The sequence below is a fragment of the Lipotes vexillifer genome, unplaced genomic scaffold (assembly GCF_000442215.2).
Source record: "Lipotes vexillifer unplaced genomic scaffold, Lipotes_vexillifer_v1.1 scaffold532, whole genome shotgun sequence".
NCBI classification, from domain to species: Eukaryota; Metazoa; Chordata; class Mammalia; order Artiodactyla; family Lipotidae; genus Lipotes; species Lipotes vexillifer.
Genome location: NW_006798027.1, coordinates 1,442,740 through 1,469,963, shown reverse-complemented (window position 1 = coordinate 1,469,963; position 27,224 = coordinate 1,442,740). Strand labels below are relative to the sequence as shown.

The 27,224-nt window shown below is 43.5% G+C and overlaps 1 protein-coding gene across 1 annotated transcript in view; it reads right to left on the bottom strand.

The window, feature by feature from the left end:
- ADAMTSL3 (ADAMTS like 3) overlaps window positions 1-27,224 on the bottom strand; it is a 371,609-nt gene that overhangs the window by 21,226 nt on the left and 323,159 nt on the right. Inside the window, 4 exon segments of the mRNA XM_007470069.1 lie at window positions 2,025-2,075; window positions 2,078-2,129; window positions 3,549-3,565; window positions 4,733-4,915. Coding sequence (XP_007470131.1) covers window positions 2,025-2,075; window positions 2,078-2,129; window positions 3,549-3,565; window positions 4,733-4,915 — 303 coding nt within the window.

Sequence of the window (27,224 nt, the reverse complement as noted above, 5' to 3'; positions counted from 1 at the left end):
AGCACACAGAGAATAAGCCATCATACGGTGCAAGGGAGTCCTTTAAATCTCCTTTTCCCTCAGCTAGCTTATTGTAATAACTGGTGGGAATGGCAGCCAGAATGGGGCCCTTGGACCACAGCCTGGGTGAGGGGCTATTGCAGACCAGCTGGATCTGCCAGAAAAAGCCCAGAGAGAAGGCAGAGGTATCCTGTGCAGTGTGCTGGCTCCTCAGGACTCTCCAAGCAGAGCCAACAGGACAAGAGTGGAGGGTCTCTCAGGGGATGCCCTAAGGATGCCCAGTGGGTTCTATTTCTCCAAAGTGGATCAGGCTGAGAAATGAAAGATGTTTAGCAGGGAGCAGGGATTAAGCAGAAATGTTAAAGTTGCATTTCAATTCCATTCTTACTTTTCCATTAATTCTGAATCTAAATTTCAGATTATTCCTGAAAGTGCATACATAATTTGTCCTGGAGACATCTGGAAAGGTGAAAATGGGAGTTTCCTTTAGAAACGTTGAAGCTGACCCCCTCCAATAATTATAACGGTTTTTACTTTAATCCCCCTTCCAAGCAGCCTTTTCCTTCACTTTTGACACTTGGTAAAAAGATGAGATAGGACACGATGATGACACATTTGTGTATGATCACAGAAAGTGCCAGATTTTTTGTAATAATCACAAGTAATTGATAGCTACCAGCTGTGTCCGCAGGCTCCCTCACAGAGGGACTGATTTCTCTAACTTACTTGTTTTCCCGGTTTTCCTTTTGATTTTGGAATATTTGTCCTAAGTTGCATATGGTATCATTTGCAAAGGAGAAGAGAATAATTTTTAGTTGCCCCCCCCCAGGATTACAGTTTATTTAAAACAAATTTAAAAAATAGCTAAGTTTATTGAGAATTTTCCAGGTGATAGGTACTGAGTTAAACACTTTAACATCAATTTTCATTTAATCCTTATGGCCATCTTGTGAATTACATTAGTTTTACTTGCAGAGGTGGACACTTCAAAAAGCTAAGTGACTTTCCCAAGATCCTTCAGCTGGATTGGGGCCCAGTGTGTCTGTATCCAAATCTAACTCTTTCTATTCTGTCACATTTCACAAAGACACCTTGATGATTCAAGGTAGGACACACATGCATTTCTTTAAAAGAATATATGCATTTTTTTACTGAGGTATAATTCATATACAATAAAATGCTCAGATATCAGGCATGTGGTTTTATGAGTTTTCACAATTGTATGCACTTATGTAACCGTGATCCAAAGCAAGGTATATAACATTTCATCCCCCCTAAAATTTCCTCCTGCCTCTTTTTAAATCAATTTCCCTCTCCTCCAGGCAACTTCTTCTTCATTTCTGTTCATATACATCAGTACTGTCTGTTCTTGGACTTCATATGATACGTACTCTTGTATGTTTGGCTTTTTTTGCTTGACATAATGTTTTTGAGATATACCCATATTGTCCTGTATATCAGTCATTCATTATTTTTATTGCTGAATAATATTTCATTGTATGAATACACCCACAAAGTTACACCTTATTCTCATAAGTATTTTTGATTTTCTTAACTCTACCTCTCTCCCTTGGCCTCCTAAAGAGTTTTGCAAGCTGGAAATATCTAGATTAGGTTCTTTTGACCAAGTACTGATATGTGTGGAAAAAAATATTTGTGAAAGAAGACAAATGAAAGAATTGATTGCACCGTTCTTAGCAAATCTTCCCTCTTAATATTTACCAAGTTAGCAATTGTTTTGCAACTGGAAAACCAATGTCTGCATTACCACAAATAATGGTGCAGATTTGGGATATGACCTCTGTGGGCTTCCTCAGGAGTGAATTTTTTTTTAAAAAACGTTCAGTATGGAAGGAAAAAGTTGAACCCCAGAAGGTTGAGGGGGAAGGGAAAAGCTGGCTGGACGCCTAGGAATAATTTTACTTATTGCAAAATGCAAAACATGGAGGGTCTTTTAACTAATTCCTTTTCTTAGCACATGCCTTACCACCAGCAAATCCCACAAAAAAGCCCAAATCCCAGACCTGAAGGTAGGGGTTCTCTTGTTGGCCCATTACTGTTGGTTTCAGTGTGGATGCCTGGAGCATATGCTGTTTATGGTCCTTGGGAAATAGAAGTTTACTGCCTGTCTTTGTTCTTAGAAAAAAAAGGAGCACTTGTTTACCAATTAGAAGTTATCTAATTCTTGTTCCATCTTGGGTGTTCTGAAAGACGACAACTCCAGGGAAATAATTCCTTTCCAATAGAATACTCTGTCCCAGGACACTCAGGCTCACACAGATCTGGGAGCTATGTGTGGGGCTGGGTGTGCGGAGTGCCACGGGGGCTTAGTTAGAGTTATTAACTACGCTAACATGTAGCATCTCTGCATGTTTTCAGGGTTTATAGCCTAACTAACAAGGTAGGAAAAAATACATTCACCAGAATTCCAAAAGGGACTGGAGGAAGCAGCTGGGGCTTATAGGGCTCTTCCCCTCCAGACAGCTTTGGGAACAGAAGAAGGGGTGATGTTTTACAGGGGACCTCACATGGTGAGGAGTGCATGAGTGTAAGAGCAGAAGGATGGTGGAGGAATGCTGTGTATTGTGTGATGTAAGACATTCTTGATTCCTCAGTCATGTGACCAAAGTCACGAGCTGCTTGACTGGAGAGACTTCTGAGAGAAGAGGTGTGTAGGGCAGAACTGAGACACCCACACAGACTCATGAGTGGAGAGGGGGAGAGGCAAGGAATAAGGCTGGGACTTCACAGGGAGCTTGGGAAAGGCACTCGAGAATCAGACAGGTTAAGCTACCCCATTTGTTGACAATCTTCCATATTAAGATCCTAGAGGACCACAGAGGCTCTTTGGGAAGGGCCACATGGAGGTACACCAGTGCCTTTCTGATCAGCACTGAGAGTCAAGGAGGGCAGTACGGAGAACACTGAAAGAGATGACTATATATTTGGGCTCTAGTAAAAACTTTCTTTTTTCTTTTTTTAAAATAAGTTTATTTATTCATTTCTTTATTCATTTCTCTTTGGCTGTGTTGGGTCTTTGTGCAAGGGCTTTCTCTAGTTGTGGCGAGTGGGGGCTACTCTTTGTTGTGGTGCGCGGGCTTCTCATGGCGATGGCCTCTGTTTTTGCGGAGCACAGGTTCTAGGCACGTGGGCTTCAGTAGTTGTGGCATGTGGGCTTAGTAGTTGTGGCTCACAAGCTTAGTTGCTCTGCGGCATGCAGGATCTTACCGGACCAGAGATCGAACCCATGTCCCCTGCATTGGCAGGCGGATTCTTAACCACTGCACCACCAGGGATGTCCTCTAGTACAAACTTTCAATGAGTAGCAGGTTTCCTCAATTTATACAACGGGATAAAAGATTACTGCCCCCAACACTGTGCTATTGTAAATATCTAAAGAGTTCATGAACATCAAAGTGCTTTGTGCATGACACCTATTCCAACTCCCCATCTATTTATGTCTCTGGGCTCCTCTAACTGCCAACAAGAAAAGCCATGGAGAAAGCTCTTTCCATCATCCTCTTAGAGGCCTCTTAGAGGCCACAGACCCAGGTCCTCCTCCTTTCTGTGAACTAAGAGGTCAGTGGATTCTATAATCTCGTACCAGTTCTGCCAGTGACTCAGTTTTATTCATTTATGAAGCACTTATTTAATACTTACACCTGTGTTAGGTGGAGAGACAAAGGACAATAATAAATGATCCCTATCGTCAGTCTAACTGACTTCTGTGATTAACTCTCAATCACTTCCAAACTCTGGTGGGGAAAGAGAAGTATTATTTATTGAGTCCTCAAACCCCTGCAAGTTAAAGCTCATTCTGGTGACAAGACTTCCGTGAGCTCCAGATCTTATCCCTGACAGACAGCAGCAGAAGAAGCCAGCTTATCACCCTGTGCCGGGGGCTCACTGCAATGACCTTCCCCAAATTACAATACTGACCCCACTACAAGGTGTCTTAAGACTCAATTGATTAGTATTTGTTGAGCACCTACTGTGTGCCTCATACTCTATTATATTGTTAGGACTGCAAAAGAAATATTAGACATGGTCTGTACCATTAAGGGACCCACAATTTAGCTGAGAAGACATAATTGAAAGAGGAAACAACTGGAGACCAATGTGTGTTAGGACTTAGGGACCAAGGGGTGAGACCACAGAAAGGAGAGGTCCAAAAAAATCAGAGAAGGATTCACACAGGAAATAGGAATTCAGTTGGCCCCACAGGATGGGAGGTATTGGGGCAACATGATAAAGGCAGTGAGCAGTATGAGTGCAATGAGCACTTTTCCTGGGTAAGCAATATGAATGGAAGCCACACTTCCAGGGAAGCAACATGCGGTGTGTGTGTGGAGGGGGGGTTTGGAACACAGGGCAGGAAACCATGTTGCCTAGAACAGAGTTTAGTGCTAGCCTACAATGGAGGTCAAGAAAAAGAATTAAGCAGATGTAAAGGCAGAATATGAAGGATCTTGATTCTGGGCAGAAAGTTTATATCCCAATGTAGGTTCTTAGGCAGAGAAGGAACAGCAAGAAAGTCACAACCTTCTAAGAGAAGAACTGGTAAGACAGAGTATTAGATTTAGTGCTCGTCTGTAAGTGGGCCGTGGCAGCAATAGTTAAAACCATTTAATGTCCACTTGTTTACTCCTCGACCCCAGAATCAACAAAACCAGGTCCTACTTTGTACATATTATGGGAAGCACCTGAAGGACAACAAGAATTTGACGCTTACCCAGCAAGTGGAGGATGGATGTTGCCATCGCCTTTCCAAGAGCATTGGTGGCTGTACAGACATAGGTTCCTTCACTTTCAAGGGAAACATTCTGCAACAACAGGGATCCATTGAAAAGCGAGGAAATATTGTCACTCAGAGATCCTCCTTTCTTCAACCAAGTTACATTAGGTTGAGGGACACCTTTGGAAGAAAAACAAATATGACAAAGGCAAACTCCTTTAAGAATAGGGCCACAGGACCATATGCAAATACCATTTAGCATTTTGACCACAAGTCAGGAAATGGGTTTAATCACATATAATAGGAAAAACGGCTCTTTCTATTTCTATAGCTCCTCTATGGCAGATGGGGGATGCTGCTGAAGCAAAGGGCTTTGGTCTGCTGAGCACCAGGTTGGTTTATGTATATAAGTCAAGGAATAGGAGCCAGAGAGGGTGGGCTTGCTCTGTATTGGGAAGGGAGAGAAATTTGAAGTTGAATGGGGGTAACGGGAGAGTGGTTGGAAAAGAGGAGCTGATCAAGCTGGATGAATGTGGAGGCAGAGACACAGAGAGAAATTCCTAGCAGTGGGTTGTCACAAAGAAGCCTTTTGGAAACAAAAATATCGAATATGGATGTTTAAGTGGTTCGCTGTGCAAAAGGCAATGCAACGTTCCTCCCTTCAGGTGGAATACAAAATCTTTAGGGAAGTAGATTTCGTTCATCCGTGCTTTTGTGAAAGAGGATAATTTCAGGGAACTAAAAGAAGTGTTGCATTTTAAGTTTGGGTCAACGTAGAGGTGAGCAGACTGTAAGCAACATCTCTGGACACAGAGAGGAGCGTGAGGAATTGAAAGAATTTCTTCCCCCACATCTTGAGAAATCTTAGCAGTTTGCTGGGCTGTGGGATGTGAAACTAAGAGGAATCTCCTTTCGTTCTTAAGAGCTGGGGCAGCCTCCAGTGATCCAGCAGGGTTACTGGTTTTGAGGATGTCCTTTCTCCCTGCAATGCTCCAGCTAGAGAGGCTATGGCAGACATGGCAAGGCTTTCTGACAAGAAAGAGATGTCATCGCTCTAATCATGACATCTGCAATGCACCTTACAAGAGGCAAAACACATGCTCCATGAACACTGAGACACTTTCTCATGGTTATTCCCAACTCCTGGGAAGCAGTCATTGTTAGCTCTGTCTTACAGCTGAGGAAGCTGGTCAAGTCAAAACTAGCTCAGAACCTAAATACACAGAGAAGTGCTAATCACAAGTGCATATATATATATAGTTTTGTAGTTTCTTCTGCAAATATAAACACGTGGAGAGGTTAAACTTTCCTAAGGTCAACAGCTAGTAAACACTGGATCTGAGATTCACACCCACGCAGTTTACTCCAGAACTTACCTTTTAACCACAATGTAGGTAGGTCTTATATATTTCTTGATAGATTTATTCCTTGGCATCTTATACTTTTTATGGCCATAGTAAGCAGGCTCTTTTAAAATATATTTTATAGTTGTTTATTCCTGACAATTAGGAAAGCAATGAACACTCGGGTCTTTATCTTGTATCTAATCATCTTACTAAAGTTTATTATTTTGAATAGTTTTCAAACGATTTTGTTTTTTAAATGTAAACAATCACATCACTTATATGTAATGACAATTTTATCTTTTTTTTCCTATATTTATACCTATAATTTCTATTAACTATTGCATTGTATTAGCTAATGTCTCTAGAACAATGCTGAATCATGTTACAGCAGGCAAATTTGTCTTGTTTCCAGCTTTAAAGGCAACATTACTAATGTTTCATCCTCAAGCACGTTGTTTGCTTTTGTTTTCTGTTAGCTGTTGTCAAATGAAAGAAATTTCCTTGTTTCTAACTCACATGGAAATTTCTAAACCTTTGAGCTAATATTTAGTTTATTTTAATTGGATTTTTAAAAAATTAAAGTATTTAAAGTTATTAATTTTCCTTTGAATACAGCTTTGACTATGTATCTTATATTTTGAGAGGAAATAAACCATTACCATTATTTCACTCATTCAAAAATGTTTACAAAGTGTTTATTATATGTGAGACTTTATGCTGGTGCTAAGGATATGTGAACTAAGTTTCCTTAAGAAACTTGATTTTAGAAGCCTTAATTTTTTGGTCTTCTAGGATCTTAAGATGGAAGATTTGTCAACAAATGGGGTAGGCTTAACCTGTCTGATTCTCGAGTGCCTTCTCCAAGCTCCCTGAGAAGTCCCAGCCTTAATTTTTAAATTTTAATTCCCTCCTTTGGAGGGAAACAGATGATTGCAATAAAAGGACATGAGGGCTTATGATAAACGTAAACACTGGATGCCACTGGCACGTAAAAGCTGTATTTAATGCAGACTGGAGAGAGGGGAAAGATTCTCACATGAAGGAACATCTAAGCTAATACTTTAGGACAAGTAGAAACACGTCAGGTGAAGGGGGTGGATGTGGCGGTGAGACTGTTTTAGCTAGAGGGAACAGCATGCAAAAAGGCACAGACACGAAGGAAAATATAGTGCATTTGGGGAATCATAAATTGTTTTTTTATGACTGGAGCTTAAAGTACATGGAGTAGGAGTGAGGAGAGATGACTACAGAGGTCAGCAAGTACCCATAAAATGAAAATTTATTATCCACAGTAAGGAGGTTGGTGGCATTTATCCTAAAGGAAATAAGAAATAGTTTCATTCTTTTAAGCAGTGGTTAAAACTATCAGATTGCTGCTTCAGAAACATCGTTCTGGATGTGATGTAAAACAGGGACGAGGGAGGCAAGGGTCAGTAGGACCACTTAGGTGGTTACGGAAGCAATCGAGGTGAGACGCAAAGAGTGCTGAAACAATGTTGGGAGTGAGGGATCTGGAGAGAATAGATTCACTTAGTAAATATTAAAGAAGAAAAGTCAGTAGGATTTGGTGACTGATGTTCTACGCGGGAGTGAAGGAGAAAAAGGATTTAAGGATGACATGCAGATAGAGGGTGGTGCCATTCATTGAAACAGGGAAAATAAGAGGAGGAGCAGACCTGCATGATAAATTCTTATAAGCATGTTGCGGCCTGAGAGGCAGGCGTCGAATTTTACACATACTCCTAGGAGCCTGCGGGAACACTCCGGGGACGAGGACCGGTGGGTGCCATTGTCATGCTCTCCCTCTGCTGTGCTCCAGAACTTCAGAATCTCCCAGAAGAGAGCTTTTACACAAGTCTGCCCTGAGTTTTGTGGCTGCCACCTGCGGATGCCTCTGGAGGACAGGGGAGCCTGTGTTCCTGGTCCCTTGAGACCATAATAATTGGTGTCACCCAGAAAAGAGCTCATACTTCTATCTGGCACCTTGATTTTTGTGATTGCTGTCAGGGGACACCTCTGTATCACATGGCTCTGGTGGCCAGTGGGGCTTATAGTTGTGGGTCCCACAGGATCGTGGCCAATGGAGAAAGAGTACTTAAACAGGTACCACCCCCCAGGGCACAGCAAGAGGCCACAGGCCCAGGTCCTCCTTCTTTCTGTGAAGGAGGCCTATTAGCTAAGCATCATGACTGCACACGAGGGGCAGGCTTCTGATTAAACATGCATCTTGGGGCTGACTGTGATCCCTCGCAGAGACCTCTGAGGGTGGGAGCTGGCTTCATGCTCACCCTCTGCCACGCTCCGGGGTGCCAGTGTTTCCTGCAGGCAAGCTATGCGTGCATCCAGTGCCCTGGTTTTTGCCTCTGGTATCCTGTTTTTATTTTTATTTTATATTGGAGTATTGCTGATTCACGATGTTGTGATAGTTTTGGGTGTACAGCAAAGTGATTCAGTTATACATACACGTGCATCTATTCTTTTTCAAATTCTTCTCCCATTTAAGTTATTAAAGAATACTGAGCAGAGTTCCCTGTGCTATACAGTAGGTCCTTGTGTGTTGTCCATTTTAAATATAGCAGTGTGCACATGTGAATCCCAAACTCCCCATCTATCCCTCCCCTCAACCACGCTTTCCCCAGGCTAACCATAAGTTCATTCTCTAAGTCTGTGACTCTGTTTCTGTTTTTTAAGTAAGTTCATTTGTATCTGGTACCCTGGTTTTGGTGGCTGCCACCCAAGGGATGCTCCTTGATCTGGTGGCTCTGTTAGCCAGGGTTGGAAGGGGTGGGTGTAGGGTTAGCGGTGGGATGGAGGGGTGGGAGGGTAGGGAGGAGGCGGGGGGTGGCGACTTGCATTCCTGGGTCCCACAGGACTGTGGCAATCAGAGAGGTAGCTCTTGGCAGGCTATCACCGCCAGGGCACCGCACAGACAACAGACTGAAACACAGCCCCAGTCTTTCTATGAAGGAGGTCTCTTTGCTTGTCCTGGAGCTTTGGCCTGAGGGGCTAGCTTCAGGTCTGGCTCACATTTAGTGGCCTATGGAGCTGCTTTCAAGGAATGTAGGCTGTAGAATGTAGCGCCCCTTGGCACTCTCCCTCCGCCTCACGCCAGCTCACCACTATCACCCAGAAAAGGAACTTACTCATTTGGGGCCCTGATTTCGGCAGCTGCCACCCAGGGGACCCCTCCAAATCTTCCGACGCTGGTGGGCATCAGGGGTTATACTTACAGTCCCACAGGACTGTATATATCTACATACTTAAAGGAAAAACTGATCCTGAGGGTCTAGCTTGCAGTCAGCCTGAATCTAGGTTCTGAGAGCCTCCCATTTGAGACAGACAGGTCTTACCACATCCTCAACTATGAGGAGTTATTAAATACATACAGTAAGTCCCCTACATACAAACCTTCAAGTTGCGAACTTTCAAAGATGCAAACGTGCGTTCGCGTGTCCAATCACGTAAGTTAGTTCACGTATCTGGTGTACATGGTCACATGCATGCATCCTCTACAAGTGGTTGTGCTTTTGTGTACTTTACTGCACAGTACTGTATAGAGGACAGTAGTACAGCATCTTTATTTCAAGCCCAGGATGTCTGGAAGCAAGTGTAAAAGCAGCAGTGATATACCTGGTACTTTTCAAGGTAATGTACTATAAGATTAAAAATGTTTTATTTTTTGCGTTTGTTTTTTATGTATTATTTGTATGAAAAGTATGATAAACCTATTACAGTACAGTACTATATAGCCGATTGTCTTAGTTGGGTACCCAGGCTAACTCTACTGGACTCGCCAACGAATTAAACTTACGAACGCGCTCTTGGAACGGAACTCGTTCACATGCAGGGGACTTACTGTAGTAGGCTGCTTGGACAAGCACAAAGGTTAGAGGGACAAACAGGAGCTGAGGCAGAGCTGAATGACAAGGTTCATCTCCTGCATGAGGCTACTCCTTCAAAACTGGAAAAGGTTGTTGCTTCATCTCTATAGAAGCCAACACAGAGACACAGAGGGGTTGAATGGATGAAAAACCAAGACCCATCCACATGCTGCCTACAAGAGACTCCCTTTAGATGTAAGGATACACACAGACTGAAAGTGAAGGGATGCAAAAAGATATCGCATGCAACTAGAAGTTAATTTCACGAGGAAACCTGGAAAATCACACAGATGTGGAGATTGAAAAACATGCCACTGAACAACCAATGAATCATCTTGCTTTTCTAGATTTTCTTGGGGACACAGCACATACACTACCTAAGACTGACCTTGGTGATGCAGTGGATGCTCTCGTGTGCTTCTTGAGTGCTAGTTCAATGCCATTTTTACCACCTAACCTCAGCATTCTGACTCAGAGCTCTAATGAGCAGAAATTCCTCCTGGCCCATCTAGATAGATCCCAACCAGCATCTCTGCTCCCAGTGCTGACTATACTTGGTATCTCTTTTACACACTTTATTTTTATTTCAAAGGGTAACATTAGGAAGAGCAAATCAGGTCTCCCTCTTTTCTGCCTAAAGACCACAGAAGTAAATCTGCGGTTTCCTGAAAGCCTCAGACCATACTGCTCAAAAATGTCAAGGGTAAAGATGAGAGACTAGGTTAAATTTCTCTTGGGATTCCTTTCAGCTGAAGGATATGTGAGAGATAAATTCATCCGTTCATCCGTCCACCCACCTGTCACTTTATATATTTATTCAACTCACTTTTATTATGTACCTCGTATGACCAGCACTCTTCTTGAGCATTATGACTGCATTAATCTCTCACCTCTCCAGTAGATCATGAGGATAGCGCCTGGCAAAGGGTAGACAAATGAATATTTGCTGAATGCATAAATGAGTGAACTAGGGAATGGATCTACTAGAAGAAAATTATATCCCAAAGATACGTCAGCATGACTTCCTGGTTATTCACGCCAGTGTTCTCTTTCAAATGGCAAAGATAAAATGCTGACTCTATTATTAAAAATCTTCATAAATTCAGACACTATTATTTTGGAATCTGTGGTTATTTAGAAAAGGGCAGTATTAGCTGGGAGGAAAATAACCTCCGTAAATATTTTGAGGCGAAAAATGTAAAACATTTCAGAAATCCCTTTGAACACTTAACTAGCCTCCATATATGTGAATTTAAATTGTTATTTATTAATTAAAGGGATTCCTTTAAGACCTCTGCTAAGTAACTGAACATTTTTTAAAGCAACACTCTTTCTTGAGTAACTGAATATTTTTTCTCTTGAGTAACTGAACATTTTTTAAAGCAACACTAAGTTTGAAAATATTTTACAATTTAAGGATATTCAGATTTACCTTCTGCAACTAGTCCCAATTAAGGGGAGTTTTCTCAAATTATAAAACCTCTTACAGTGAGAGACCCTGAAGCACTTCACATGTATTGGCTTATTCATTATGCCTCTATCAAAAGAAGCATGCAAGCAACAGTGCGGTCAATTCTAAATTGAAAAGAGGGGTACTAAAGCCCTTCAGCGAGGTAAAACAAGCCACGCAGGGTCCTCAGGGAAGAGCACTCCAGGCAGAGAGAACAGCTCACGCTTCAGCCCTGAAGCAGGGTTCTTACCATGGGGTCCCTGAACCTCATGTAGGTCCATAGATGGAATTCAGGGGTTTGTGACCTTTCCACTTACTCCAGCTGAGATTTAGCATTTCCATCAACTATGAACATAAGCAACAAACCAAGGTAGCAGTACCTTGGACGCTGAAGCCAATGGAAATCACAGATGTTTTCACATCACATTATAATTCTTACAGATATCTCACAGTATCTTTTATACCATCACTACTTCAAAACTATGGTATTTATTGGATGAATGTTAGCTTTTCAATTGAATGCATTAGTAAAGAAACATATATTATTAGATCGCATACTTGCTTTATTAATATTGTGATATCTGTATTTTGATTATAATTGGTTTTCTTTTATAATATATAGTCTGCATCTGAAAGCACTGTTCTGAGAAGCAGTCCCCTAGGCTTCATCAGACTAGACTCCAGGGCATGCTTCTCTTATTTTGGAAAAAGATAAAAGAACACTGTGGCTGCAGGGATGTGAGCAAGGTCAGAGAAATGGCAGGTCGGGTGGGCGCTCAGATCATAGAGAGCCTTATAGGTCATCGTAAGGCTCTGGTTTTTATTCTAAAGGCTCTGAAGAGTTGTGTGTTCTGACTCTTGATTTTAAAGGATTACTTGGACTGCTACATTGAGAGTAGATTGTAGGGGGCAAGGGCAGAGAGGGAGACCAGCAAGGAGGCTGTGATTACAATCCAGCCTAGAGATGATGGTGGGTTGGAGCAGCTTGGTAGCAACTGAAGTTGTGAGAAATGTTCAGATTCTGGATATATTTTGAAGGTGGATATATTTTGAAGGATTTCTCTGGGGAATGGGGGATTGATGGATAGAGGGCTATGTCAGAGAGAAATGCAGGTCAAAAATGATGTCAAGGGCTTCCCTGGTGGCGCAGTGGTTGGGAGTCCGCCTGCCGATGCAGGGGACGCAGGTTCGTACACCGGTCCGGGAGGATCCCACATGCCGCGGAGTGGCTGGGCCCGTGAGCCATGGCCGCTGAGCCTGCACCTCTGGAGCCTGTGCTCCGCAACGGGAGAGGCCACAGCAGTGGGAGGCCCGCATACCGCAAAAAAAAAAAAAAAAAAAAAAAAAAATGATGTCAAGATTTTAGGCTCACGCAACTGAAATAAAGGCACTGCCATTCTCTGAGACTCAGAGAAAAACTCCATGAAGAAGCAATTTTGGGAGCAAAACTCAGGCATTCAGTTTTGGATAGGTTAGGTTTGAAACATCTGATATTCACTGGGGGATGCTGAACAGGCAACTTGGATCTGTTCACCTAGGGCTTAGAGGAAAGGTCTGGGCTGGAAATACAAATCTAGGAGTTGTCAGCATACAGGTGACATTTGAATCCTTGAGCATGAATGAGATTGATGAGGGAGTGAGTACAGCTAGAGAGCAGAAAACGTCTGAGGACTAGTTCTGAGGTACCTTAACTTAGAGATCAGAGATGTGAGGCAAAGCCAGCGGAGGAGGCTGAAAAGGAACAGGTGATACGGTGGGTGTAGAACTGGGAGCGTGGTTTCCCAGAAGCTGATGAGAAAGTATTTCATGAAGGAGGGAGGGAATAGCCACTGTCAAAGGGCCAAGTAAAAGGTCTGAGGATTGACCACTGAATTGGCAATGCACAGACTTACATGGTGGGCCTGTTGGTAACCTTGACGACAGCTCTGAAGGTTGAGTGGTGCGGATAAACTTGGCTGGAGTGAGCTCACGAGAGGATGAGGGGAGATGAAATTGGAGACTGTACAAACTACTCGAGGCGTTTTGCTATGATGGAAATCGAGGAATGAGGCAGTAGCTGGAAGGGGGAGTGGAGTCAAGGTCAGGCTATCTAAAGGTGGCTTCACTCACCTGGAATTTGCAAAATCTTCCTAACCGTTCTCACTGCTCCCACACTGGCCTTCCTTTCACTCTTTGATTCCCTAGTCTATTTTCAACATGGTAGCCAGAGTGTTTCTCCTGAAACATAAGTCAGATCATGTCATTCCTCCAATGGCTTCCATCTCATTCAGAATAAAAAACAGAGTGCTTATGATGGCTTATATGGCACTACGTGATCTGCCTCTATCTAATCTCAAAAAAAAAAAAACAAAAAAAAAAACAGAAAAAAAAAATGCTGAGAGCCAGAGACAGATTCTTGACAAAATCATTTATGTTCCTGAATCTAGATGTGTCCAAAGTTAGCTGCACCCTAGGACTTTTCAGTTTCCAGAGCCAGTAACTTCTCTATTTTTCTTGAGCCAGTTCGAGGTGGGTCTCTGACACTTGTAACCACGGGCGTCTGGACTAAAAATGTAGGTATGAAAACAACCCAGATGGCCAAATGGCCACAGCAGCACGCACTTCTGGGAACAAACTGGCATCATCGTATTCCAAAAGAAAATGTCGGAGATAAGAAGTTTGCAATGAGGAGGATGAGACCACAGCAGAATATGGCCCGACCTCTTCCTCCTCACTCTACACAACTAACCTGGCCAAGTTCATCAGCTTTTAAGAACACAGTGATAATTCCTATGTTGACAATGCCCACATCTGCCTGTCCAACCTGAACCCGTCCCTCGAGTTCAACACCAACAGTTCCTGGACGTCTCCCATCCGCGAGTCCCAAAGGTGCCTCAAACGCAGTAAGTCCCACAGCAAATTCGTTCTCCCCTCTCCTCTTACCTCCCCGTAGGCTTGTTCCGCATCATCATTTCAGCACCGCATCTATCCAACCTCCCCACCTCGGAGCCTCAGAGCCACGCCCGGATCTCGCCTCTGCATCCTCCATGTTTCATTTGCCACCAAGTTAGAAAAAAAAAGTCACTTCTAACTTAGGATGTTCCTGGGTCATCTCTTCTTCTCCATTCTCACGGTCAGCGCTATGGCTCAGGGCCAGAGTTCCTGCCTTAGTTACTGAAGCAACCTCTCAGCTGGATTCCCCACTTCCCAACAATTCTTGTTTTTTTTTAAATTTTTATTGGAGTATAGTTGATTTACAACGTTCTGTTAGTTTCAGGTGTACAGCAACGTGAAACAGTTATACATATACGTATAGCCACTCTTCTTTAGATTCTTTTCCCAAATAGGTCATTATAGAGTATTGAGTACCTCCTACACCATTGGTGGGAATGTAAGTTGGGACAACCATTATGGAGAACAGTATGGAGGTTCCTTAAAAAACTAATTACAGAACTACTGTATGATCCAGCAGTCCCACTCCTGGGCCAACAATTCTTCATGCAAAGTCAGAGGGAGCAAAGTGCTGGGCCCTGACTGCCTTCAGAAGCTCGTGGCCCTGGCATTGTCAGTTCCACATCACTTAGCTCCAGCCACACTCCTAGCCTGACTTTCCAACCCTCCTGCTGGGTCTCTCCTTGCACAGACCTCAGACTGTAGCCAATTCCGTGTCCTGCAGCAAAGCCTGCCCTTGCATGCCAGCTATCCTACCCATGCTCTTCACTCTGGAATGTTCCTACCTTTTTATCTTCATGGGCCTGGTCACACCTCCTGGGACCTCCCACACTGAGCTGCCTGTCTACTCCTCCCAGTTCCTACAGCGTTGTATTCGTGCGCACACTATCGCATTGATCACGTTATGTCATGGTCAGTATCGCATCTTTCCGGGAGCTCCTTGCTGTCAGCTGGGCATGTAGGAGGTGCTCAGAAGAGTGTGTCGAATTGAAAGCATTCAAGGCTCTTTTTGGCGACGGCCATTCTGACCGGTGTGAGGTGATACCTCACTGTAGTTTTGATTTGCATTTCTCTAATAATTAGTGATGTTGAGCAAAACTGGGTCATTTGTAGAGATGTGGATGGACCTAGAGTCTGTTGTACAGGGTGAAGTAAGTCAGAAAGAGAAAAACAAATATCGTATATTAACGCATATATGTGGAATCTAGAAAAATGGTACCAATGAACCTATTTGTAGGGCAGGAATAGAGATGCAGACATAGAGAACGGACATGCGGACACGAGGGGGGAAGGGGAGGGGGAGATGAATTAGGAGATTAGGATTGACATATATACACTACCATGTGTAAAACAGATAGCTAGTGGGAACCTGCTATATAGCACAGGGAGCTCAGCTCGGTGCTCTGTGATGACCTAGATGGGTGGGATGGGGGCGGCTGTGGGAGGGAGGTCCAAGAGGGAGGGGATAGATGTATACATATAGCTGATTCACTTCGGTGTACAGCAGAAACTAACACAACATTGTAAAGCAATTATACTCCAATAATAATAATAAAAAAAAAAAAGCGTTCAAGGCTCTTGTTATGGACTGGATGTTCATGCTTCATTCCTCCCACCTCCACCAGCAAATTCATCTGTTGAAGCCCTAACCGCCCATAGGATGGCATTTGGAAATGGGGCTTTGGGAAGGTAATGAGCTTTAGATAAGTTCATGAGGGTGCATCTCCCATGATGGGATGAGTACCCTTAAAAAAAAAAAAAAAAAAAAAGGAAGATAGTGGAGATCTCTCTCTCTTTCCATCATGTGAGGAAACACTGAGAAGATGGCTGTCTGTAAGCCAGGAGGAGTTCTCACCAGACACCGAGCCTTCCGGCACCTTGACCTTGGACTTCCCAGCCTCCAACACTGGGAGAAATAAATGTCTGTTGTTTTAGCCACCCAGTCTATGGTATTTTGGTATAACAGCCTAAGCTAAGGCAGCTGTAGAGGAGGACTTGACTTTGGGGTTGCTGCCTGTCATAGGGCTCACCCGTCCTCAAGACCTTAGGAAACAGGTTCTGCTGCATTCACACCCCTGGCTGGCTGAGACCCTAAGGGAAGGACGTCACCTTAGAGCATCTAGGGGGCGCAGTCTCAATTCCTGAAGTGCCATCCTGCTCTGGCCGCACCAGCACGGAGTGACCAGGCTCCTCTGGCTACCCAGGGCTCCTGACAACCTCCAGAGCCTCTCCGCAGTTCAGCCGACCCGAAGTCTGAGCTGCAGATGATTCCAAGAGGGGAATGAGCTCCCGTTTCAGGATGCTCCCTGAAGGCACCCCACCTCAGTCGTTCTGAAACGCAGAGTAGGGGCTGGTGAGGATGGTGGTGTGAACGCTGTGCTCAGGAATTCTGCGGTTCATCTCAGCAGAACTTACCGTTCAGCAGAAATGTTTTAAAAAAGGGAAACCTCCCAGCATGATTTTTTTGGAGTCCATTTTGGTCACTAGTTATTCTGATTCTCTATGACTTCCTAGTTGCTTTCAGTCTCCTGTGCCTGTGCTTACATCACTCGGTGTAGGAGACGACACATCTGCCACTCAGACCATCCCCCCACCAACAATCGCCTACACCTTTATGCAGACAAGAATCCATCACATCCACCGAATGCTCTGGAAGTGCCTACTATGTGCCCGCACTCCTCTAGGTGCTGGGGTCCTAGCTTTGCCGGATTGCTGAACATCAGCTTCTCCCACCGCTAGGCTTTCAGCAGAGTACAAGGAGGGTACGACTCCTCTCGGGAGTCGGCCTCTTTTTTCAGCCATCTAAGGAGACACACTCTATGGGCCTCTCACTTCATGTGAGGCCTCAGGCAACCATCAGCCAGCGAGTTTCCTCAGGGCTGAGACATGCAGATTGTCCTCAGGAACCCCAGAGCAGTGCATTACACACAGCAGGCGTGTTGAAATAAACTGAATGGAACAAACTACAGGTCGGAGAAATTGTTCTGATCTATAGTATATAACTCTGGTTTTCTTTTTTCTTTCTTTTCTTTTTTTTTTTTTAAGCTTTAGAGCTCTTTCATTTCATTTTTTAAAAAATATTTGTTTTTAAAATTTATTTATTTTTATTTTTTGGCTGCACGGGGTCTTAGCTGCAGTGCGCAGGCTCTTCGTGGCGGCACACAGGCTTCTCTCTAGCTGAGGCGTACGGGCTCAGTAGCTGTGGCGCACGGGCTCAGCTGCCCCGCGGCACGTGAGATCTTAGTTCCCCGACCAGGGATCGAACCCGTGTCCCCTGCATCGGAAGGCGGATTCTTAACCACCGGACCGCCAGGGAAGTCCCTCTGGTTGTCTTCTAAAGAAGGTGACGCTTCTCCTTCAGAATACCTTGCAAGGTTTAGATGCCTGCATTTGTAGGCAGGGGTTGCGTAAGAGGGAGAGAAGAATCTAGAGTTCCTATGGCGATCCCAGGAGGTTAGGGGTGAGGACAGGAAGGCTGAGGGTGAAGGAGAACAGGGAGGAGAGGGGCTGAGTCCTGACATGCCTTTGCCATGACCCCTGCATCTTCGGCCTTGCCTGAAAACCTTGCCAAATGCTTGGTATTAGTGGATGTCCTCCTATGAGCAGAAACCAGTCAAGGAAGTGAGTTTTTCATCCTTGGTTGATGGAGGGCAAAAGAGAGACCATACCAGGTCGGCGCAAGAGAGAGTGAGAAGCAGAGGGTCCAGGGCAGTGTAAGCCCCCCAAGAACTCTCCAAAGTCACTTCCAGAAGGCTTTGGAATCTCCGAACCCTTCTGGAACTGACAGGGGTCAGAGACAATTTAAACCTAAACCTCCACGATGGCAAGGGTATGATACTGAGCTTACACAGATAGTAATGTTCTACACAGATAGGAATTTCAGGAAAACAAAACTAAACTTGGCAACTTTTTTTTTTTTTTTTTTTTTTTTTTTGTGTGCGGGCCTCTCACCTTTGTGGCCTTTCCCGTTGCGGAGCACAGGCTCCGGACGCGCAGGCTCAGCGGCCACGGCCACGGCTCACGGGCCCAGCCTCTCTGCGGCATGTGAGATCTTCCTGGACCAGGGCACGAACCCGTGTCCCCTGCATCGGCAGGCGGATTCTCAACCACTGCGCCACCAGGGAAGCCCGGCAACTTTTTATATGTAAAGGGGGAGACAAAGGTCTCCAGTGCTGAGGAAAGGAGCTGACCCTGCAACTCAACACCTAGAGCATCATTGCACCTGTGAATGTTTTCAAAGAACCGCAGAGGCCAGAGGAAACTCAGGTGGAATTCTTTATGGTCTTTCAGACCTACAAATGTTTGCTCTGTTGAAACAGCCATAAAATGTCAGAAATAGTTTAAACTTGTTTATCTAACCTCAAAGACAGGCTATTTCCCCCAAGACTTACAGCTCTGAGATATTCAACGTTCTGTTTCCACAATGCTGAAATCGTTTTTGAAAGGCAAACGTTATGGAAAAAAAGTTCAGATCTGGAGGGGCTGTGAAAAACACGTGTTGCAAAAAGTCTGCACCTCTGGGGTGTCTTTAAAATAGTCACTGTTTATTTTTTTTTTATTTTTATTTTTTAACATCTTTATTGGGGTATAATTGCTTTACAATGGTGTGTTAGTTTCTGCTTTATAACAGAGTGAGTCAGTTATACATATATATATGTTCCCATATCTCTTCCCTCTTTGTCTCCCTCCCTCCCACCCTCCCTATCCCACCCCTCCAGACAGCCACAAAGAACCGAGCCGGTTTCCCTGTGCCATGCGGCTGCTTCCCACTGGCTATCTACCTTACGTTTGTTAGTATATATATGTCCATGTCTCTCTCTCGCCCTAACACACCTCACCCTTCCCCCTCCCCATATCCTCAAGTCTGTTCTCCAGTAGGTCTCTGTCTTTATTCCTGTTTTACCCCTAGGTTCTTCATAACATTTTTTTTTTCTTAAATTCCATATATATGTGTTAGCATACGGTATTTGTCCTTCTCTTTCTGACTTACTTCACTCTGTATGACAGACTCTAGATCTATCCACCTCATTACAAATAGCTCAATTTCGTTTCTTTTTATGGCTGAGTAATATTCCATTGTATATATGTGCCACATCTTCTTTATCCATTCATCCGACGACGGGCACTTAGGTTGTTTCCATCTCCGGGCTATTGTAAATAGAGCTGCAATGAACATTTTGGTACATGACTCTTTCTGAATTCTGGTTTCCTCAGGGTATATACCTAGTAGTGGGATTGCTGGGTCATATGGTAGTTCTATTTGTAGTTTTTTAAGGAACCTCCATACTGTTCTCCATAGTGGCTGAACCAATTCACATTCCCACCAGCAGTGCAAGAGTGTTCCCTTTTCTCCACACCCTCTCCAGCATTTATTGTTTCTAGATTTTTTGATGATGGCCATTCTGACTGGTGTGAGATGATATCTCATTGTAGTTTTGATTTGCATTTCTCTAATGATTAATGATGTTGAGCATTCTTTCATGTGTTTGTTGGCAGTCTGTATATCTTCTTTGGAGAAATGTCTATTTAGGTCTTCTGCCCATTTTTGGATTGGGTTGTTTATTTTTTTGTTATTGAGCTGCATGAGCTGCCTGTAAATTTTAGAGATTAATCCTTTGTCAGTTGATTCATTTGCAAATATTTTCTCCCATTCTGAGGGCTGTCTTTTGGTCTTGTTTATGGTTTCCTTTGCTGTGCAAAAGCTTTGAAGTTTCATTAGGTCCCATTTGTTTATTTTTGTTTTTATCTCCATTACTCTAGGAGATGGGTCAAGAAGGATCTTGCTGTGATTTATGTCATAGAGTGTTCTGCCTATGTTTTCCTCTAAGAGTTTGATAGTTTCTGGCCTTACATTTAGGTCTTTAATCCATTTTGAGCTTATTTTTGTGTATGGTGTTAGGGAGTGATCTAATCTCATACTTTTACATGTACCTGTCCAGTTTTCCCAGCACCACTTATTGAAGGGGCTGTCCTTTCTCCACTGTATATTCCTGCCACCTTTATCAAAGATAAGGTGACCATATGTGCATGGGTTTATCTCTGGGCTTTCTATCCTATTCCATTGATCTATCTTTCTGTTTTTGTGCCAGTACCATACTGTCTTGATTACTGTAGCTTTGTAGTATAGTCTGAAGTCAGGCAGCCTGATTCCTCCAGCTCCATTTTTTGTTCTCAAGATTGCTTTGGCTATTCGGGGTCTTTTGTGTTTCCATACAAATTGTGAAATTTTTTGTTCTAGTTCTGTGAAAAATGCCAGTGGTAGTTTGATAGGGATTGCATTGAATCTATAGATTGCTTTGGGGAGTAGAGTCATTTTCACAATGTTGATTCTTCCAATCCAAGAACATGGTATATCTCTCCATCTGTTTGTATCATCTTTAATTTCTTTCATCAGTGTCTTATAATTTTCTGCATACAGGTCTTTTGTCTCCTTAGGTAGGTTTATTCCTAGATATTTTATTCTTTTTGTTGCAATGGTAAATGGGAGTGTTTTCTTGATTTCACTTTCAGATTTTTCATCGTTAGTATATAGGAATGCCAGAGATTTCTGTGCATTAATTTTGTATCCTGCTACTTTACCAAATTCATTGATTAGCTCTAGTAGTTTTCTGGTAGCATCTTTAGGATTCTCTATGTATAGTATCATGTCATCTGCAAACAGTGACAGCTTTACTTCTTCTTTTCCGATTTGGATTCCTTTTATTTCCTTTTCTTCTCTGATTGCTGTGGCTAAAACTTCCAAAACTATGTTGAATAAGAGTGGTGAGAGTGGGCAACCTTGTCTTGTTCCTGACCTTAGTGGAAATGCTTTCAGTTTTTCGCCATTGAGGATGATGTTGGCTGTGGGCTTGTCATATACGGCCTTTATTATATTGAGGAAAGTTCCCTCTACACCTACTTTCTGCAGGGTTTTTATCATAAATGGGTGTTGAATTTTGTCAAAAGCTTTCTCTGCATCTATTGAGATGATCATATGGTTTTTCTCCTTCAATTTGTTAATATGGTTAATCACATTGATAGATTTGCGTATATTGAAGAATCCTTGCATTCCTGGAATAAACCCCACTTGATCATGGTGTATGATCCTTTTAATGTGCTGTTGGATTCTGTTTGCTAGTATTTTGTTGAGGATTTTTGCATCTATGTTCATCAGTGATATTGGCCTGTAGTTTTCTTTCTTTGTGACATCCTTGTCTGGTTTTGGTATCAAGGTGATGGTGGCCTCGTAGAATGAGTTTGGGAGTGTTCCTCCCTCTGCTATATTTTGGAAGAGTTTGAGAAGAATAGGTGTTAGCTCTTCTCTAAATGTTTGATAGAATTCGCCTGTGAAGCCATCTGGTCCTGGGCTTTTGTTTGTTGGAAGATTTTTAATCACAGTTTCAATTTCAGTGTTTGTGATTGGTCTGTTCATATTTTCTATTTCTTCCTGATTCAGTCTTGGCAGTTTGTGCATTTCTAAGAATTTGTCCATTTCTTCCAGATTGTCCATTTTATTGGCATAGAGTTGCTTGTAGTAATCCCTCATGATTTTTTGTATTTCTGCAGTGTCAGTTGTTACTTCTCCTTTTTCATTTCTGATTCTATTGATTTGAGTCTTCTCCCTTATTTTCTTGATGAGTCTGGCTAATGGTTTATCTATTTTGTTTATCTTCTCAAAGAACCAGCTTTTAGTTTTATTGATCTTTGCTATTGTTTCCTTCATTTCTTTTTCATTTATTTCTGATCTGATTTTTATGATTTCTTTCCTTCTGCTAACTCTGGGGTTTTTTTGTTCTTCTTTCTCTAATTGCTTGAGGTGCAAGGTTAGGTTGTTTATTCGAGATGTTTCCTGCTTCTTAAGGTGGGCTTGTATTGCTATAAACTTCCCTCTTAGAACTGCTTTTGCTGCATCCCATAGGTTTTGGGTCGTTGTATCTCCATTGTCATTTGTTTCTAGGTATTTTTTAATTTCCTCTTTGATTTCTTCAGTGATCACTTCGTTACTAAGTAGTGTATTGTTTAGCCTCCATGTGTTTGTATTTTTTACTGCTCTTTTCCTATAATTGATATCTAATCTCATGGCGTTGTGGTCGGAAAAGATACTTGATATAATTTCAATTTTCTTAAATTTACCAAGGCTTGATTTGTGACCCAAGATATGATCTATCCTGGAGAATGTTCCATGAGCACTTGAGCAAAATGTGTATTCTGTTGTTTTTGGATGGAGTGTCCTATAAATATCAATTAAGTCCATCCTGTTTAATGTATCATTTAAAGCTTGTGTTTCCTTATTTATTTTCATCTTGGATGATCTGTCCATTGGTTAAAATAGTCACTGTTTAAAGACAAATTTCCTTCACCCTTGAAGGGCTCATGAAATATTCTATACTATAAAATCCTTGGCCTCTTCAGACTGCTCTAAAATGCTAGATTTTTCTGTCAATGTATCACATACATTATTACACTTGTATGTTTTGTTCATTGGTTTGTTTCCTCCAGCTACTCAACACTCATACTGTCTTTTTTTCACAGATGAAAACTGAACATTTAAGCTACCACTAGTCACCTCCAGGGCATGGGAAGAAATGATGTTGCCAGTTTATAAGATTAGAGGCAAACTGAACACAGCGTAGGCAAAGCACAAAGGGAATCGTTACTAATCCATGAAACAAATGAACAAGAGTTCACAGTTTCAGTGTCAAAGAGAATATCTCAAAGCTACTAGCACAAAAGGTACATACCCTTCTTGACTGGTGGGTCAATCTTTACAATGCAGTACATTTTGCAAGGCATTTCCCTCTTTTAACTGCATACCCTTTTGTTCTTTTGGCAATAGATATGTAACTATGTTTTTTGGATATAAAGCATTATCCTTCAATGAGGCCATATCCATAACTTCCTCCAAATATAAGGCTCTGGCTTTTTCCGTTCACAGAATTCTCTTAAATAGCTACGGAAGTACTTCCTCTTTAGTAGAATTCTGTTAACAGATGGGCATAATCAGGTGCCCAAGTAATTTGACCTGAGGACCTAGAAACAATCTGGGTCATAGCATCGATCCCCAATTCCATAATCAAGAGTCTTTCCTCAAAGGTTTTTAAAACGTGTTTAATTTGCCATAGAGGAAGGGTGCCAGCAAGTCCTCTTCCTGGTGTGGTCAGCCCTGACCTGTCAGCAACCCTGGACTCCTGCTTTGCTTGGGACTGAGCAGTTCTCTTTAACTCCAACAGTCGTATCTCACAAACACTACACAGTTCACTGCTGGCTAGTGTCCTCTGGGGTCTCGCTTATAGGCTAGAAAGGACCCCTGAGAGTTATTCTATATATTACCTGAAAACCGAAAACCTCCAGTGGTTCCCTGAAGAACAAGACTCTAAGTCAAAGCTGGTGCAAATCAAGTGCAGGGATGCATGCTGGAGTTTACAAGTGGTGACAACCACTGGCCCCAGCACAGGGAATTCCTCAACAGCAGCTCAAATGGGGATAATCTTGGGACATTCGGAGGCCCTTCCTGATCAACATCAATTTTGGTAATCCATCAATGTAACGGGACGTGGATCGACAAAGAGCTTTGATACGTTCCTTAAAAGCTACATTCATTCAATGTATGGCTTGTTTGGAAGTCATACACCATGACCTACAAGTTGATCTTGCTGCAGCCACCAGCAAACCCTGGGAACTACGTGTGGGCTGCTGTCAGTGGAGCTCCCGGGGTGATCTCTCAAGGCTTGGTTGACTCCCCAAGGCTCCCTTTCCTCCTCCCTCAAGGCAATGACGCTTCTCTTGTGTCTCTGAGCTGCCCCACTTACCCTGTTGAGCAGTTCTTCTCTCCTTAGGAGTGATGGGGAGTAAGATTCAGTTTTCCTAGCTCCATAGCTTTGACACTTCTTGGAGGAGAAAAGCACAAAAGCCCTTCCGTGTACGGGTACCACTGCTCACAACAGCTCATCCTTCGGCCCCAGGAAACTCATCGTTCTCACCTCACTGTGGGTAATCACTAAGATTTTCTACGAGCCTTCTCTCCACTAGGGACTTAGTTGCTATTCTCCTTTATCACTTGGAAAATTTCTACTAATTCTTAAAGAGCCATCTTAAGGCCGCTCTTCCATGAACCCCTCTGACACTGAAGCTGATTGCTCCTTTGTGGACCTTTGAACATGCTGACATGCCTATTCCACCTTCAGAATGAGCCCAGAGCATGGCCCCGGCCCTGCCATTTAACCCCAGTTTCTGGTTCACTCCTTGCTACCCACTGTTTCCTGAGGGAGAGTCTCTCATTTTGAGACAACATTTGAGATAAGTTCCAGGAGACACTTTGGCCCCAGTTACTGGCTCTTAACCTTAACCTTGGCTACACATTAGAATCTTCTCGGGAGCTTTAAAAAACCTTGATTCTCAGGCCATACCGCAGACAAACTAAATCAGACTCTCTCAGGGCAGGGTGGGGTGGGGTCGGAGGTGATGTCCAGGCCTGAACTGACACTACCCATGATAATAAAATGGCTTGAGCAGATTGTCTGTCAGTCATGAAAATGAACACATGGGTATTCAATTATCAAATACATAACTGGCGGGAATAAATGAATGAAAAATAAGAAGAAACAGAGGGGCTCCTAAATTGGGATGTTACTAAAGATGCTGAAATTCTATTCCGGTCCTCTGTTATCGCACCCTAATGTGGGGTGTTCTCCTCACAGTGACTCTTTTTCTAACATCAATAGTTCCTGAATGCCTTTTTCAGGCTGTACCGAGAAGCTTTTTAAAATTTCTGGAGGTTGAATTCCAACTAAATTTCCTCTCCTCAAGTCCCCACCTTCTGTGGGTCCTGTGCACCCTGCTCTCTCTCTAGGAAGGCGCAATTAGGGCAGAGGAGTGAACGTGGACAAACAAGTCATCCGAGGGCTTCTGATGGTTCTGTGTGTTTAACACGAGAAGGATTCCTCCAGAGTCCACAGCTATCCTGAGCTCTCCACCCATGTCCAGGGGATCTCAGAGCATAAAAGAGCTAAAGTTGAGACCCCTGGGGGGGCAGAGAGCAAGTAGGGCCTTTCTAACAAGATAAGCAGATACGATTGGTTTGAGGCGTTGCCTCTTACTGCCTTTAAAGGAAAGCTCCCCAACTGCTCCCTAGCAGATCTCAGACAGGTCTGGGGAGCTCAGCACCGACCACTCTGGCTTCCGCTCCGACAGCATCTGAGGAGCCAAGAGGACACAGGGCCCGCCCCAGGCACCACTTGGAGACCTGGGGGAGTGAAGCAACTTGTCACATTAGAAACCTGAGCTTCAGAAGATCACCAAGAGAAGACCTGAAGTCAGAAAGCAAAGAGGAGGAGCCCAGGAGGAACCCTGCCTATGGGATCAGCATCCAGCAGGCTCCCCCAGGACCGAGTCATTACAATTTAGGTGGGCTTTATGCGTCTTCATATCAGGACTGTGGTAATGAAAAACCCATGGGGGTAAAAGCTATCATGGCAGAGAGCTTATATATTAGTTTGGGAGTCATAAGCCCTATTCTAGCGTTCCAACCAGTGGCTTTCAAACAGTAGCAGAACCAATTCTTAACCTTTTTTTTTTTTTTATGTATATATAAGGAAGTCCAATTCACAAAACTGCAGAAACGTGGAGGTCTCTCAGTTGTACTGTATGCTGTGGGAGAGGGTAGGTAGGGTTGAAAGGTAAGTTTGGGGTCCCTGACAAGGCTCCATGGAACCTACAATTCGAAACTCTGTTTCTCCACTGGTCTGTTGATGGCACACAGAAGAAAGGTGCATGGTTATTTGGAGGACAGAGAATAAATGGACACAACGTGAAATTACATGATAAAAGGCCTTGTGGGTCAGCTGTTTTTACAATGTGAAGGGGTGAAGGTTAACACAGGGCTGGGTGTCTGTGAAGTTTTCAGGGCAGAGAAACATATTGGTGGGACTGACACGAGTGGGGAATAGATATTTGGGGAGGAAAGAAGTGTTGTTGATGACAGGACTGGCCCACGAGAGCTGTGGTCTGAATGCTTCAAGAGAAGGCGGGACTCAGTTTCTGCAGAAACAGAAGCCCAAGCACATGGTTTTTTTGCAGTAAGTATGAAATTTGATAGGTGCTTGAATAGCCCTTTCTGTTTTTCATTCTGCACATCTAGCTACCTTATGCCAGCATTTCCTTCTACTTCTTGACTGTGTAGAGATTCACGTTTCCTCCAAATGGGAAATTGAGATGGATCAAAGGAGAAGAAAATCATGTTCCAAGGAGCATTCAGAATCTTCAGCGGATCTTCAGAGAACAGACAATTGCTTTACATAATCCAAGTATGAGTACAAAGAGGTCTGAGGCAAGTATATCAAGGGTTAGGTGAGGCAGTGGGGAGTCATTACCGCATGGTGCATGACTCGCCATGTTCCTTTCCTGCTACTGCAGTGTCTAGAATAGGCACATTCATAGTGATGGGCGAGGCATGCATCAAGGTGGGGCCTCAATCCTCCTGGGGACAGAGGGGGGACACTCAGGTAGACCTCTGGCCTAACACTGGCTGGCATCCTGCAGGCTGGCAAGAGGCCAGCCTCTCCGTGGACTCTGCCTGGATCCTAGACCTCCCACCATGGGACAGTTCTCCAGTGAGCACTGGCTGCTGCTCATACCTGAGCCTCTGACACCTTGTCCCTAAGCTGCAGCACTTCCTAAGTCCTGCCTCAGACCTCTGCTTTGACACGCTCCTCTCTGATTAGACCACCTGGGTGCCCATTCTGCTGTCTCAAGCCCAGAGCCTCCTTCTCCCTCCAGTTCCTTTGGAGTCACACAGACTTGGGATTAAATCTTAGCTGCCACACTCGTTACATATATACACACGGGTAAGTAACTGCACGTGGGGACTTCGCTGGCGGTCAGTGGCTAAGGCTTCGCCTTCCAAT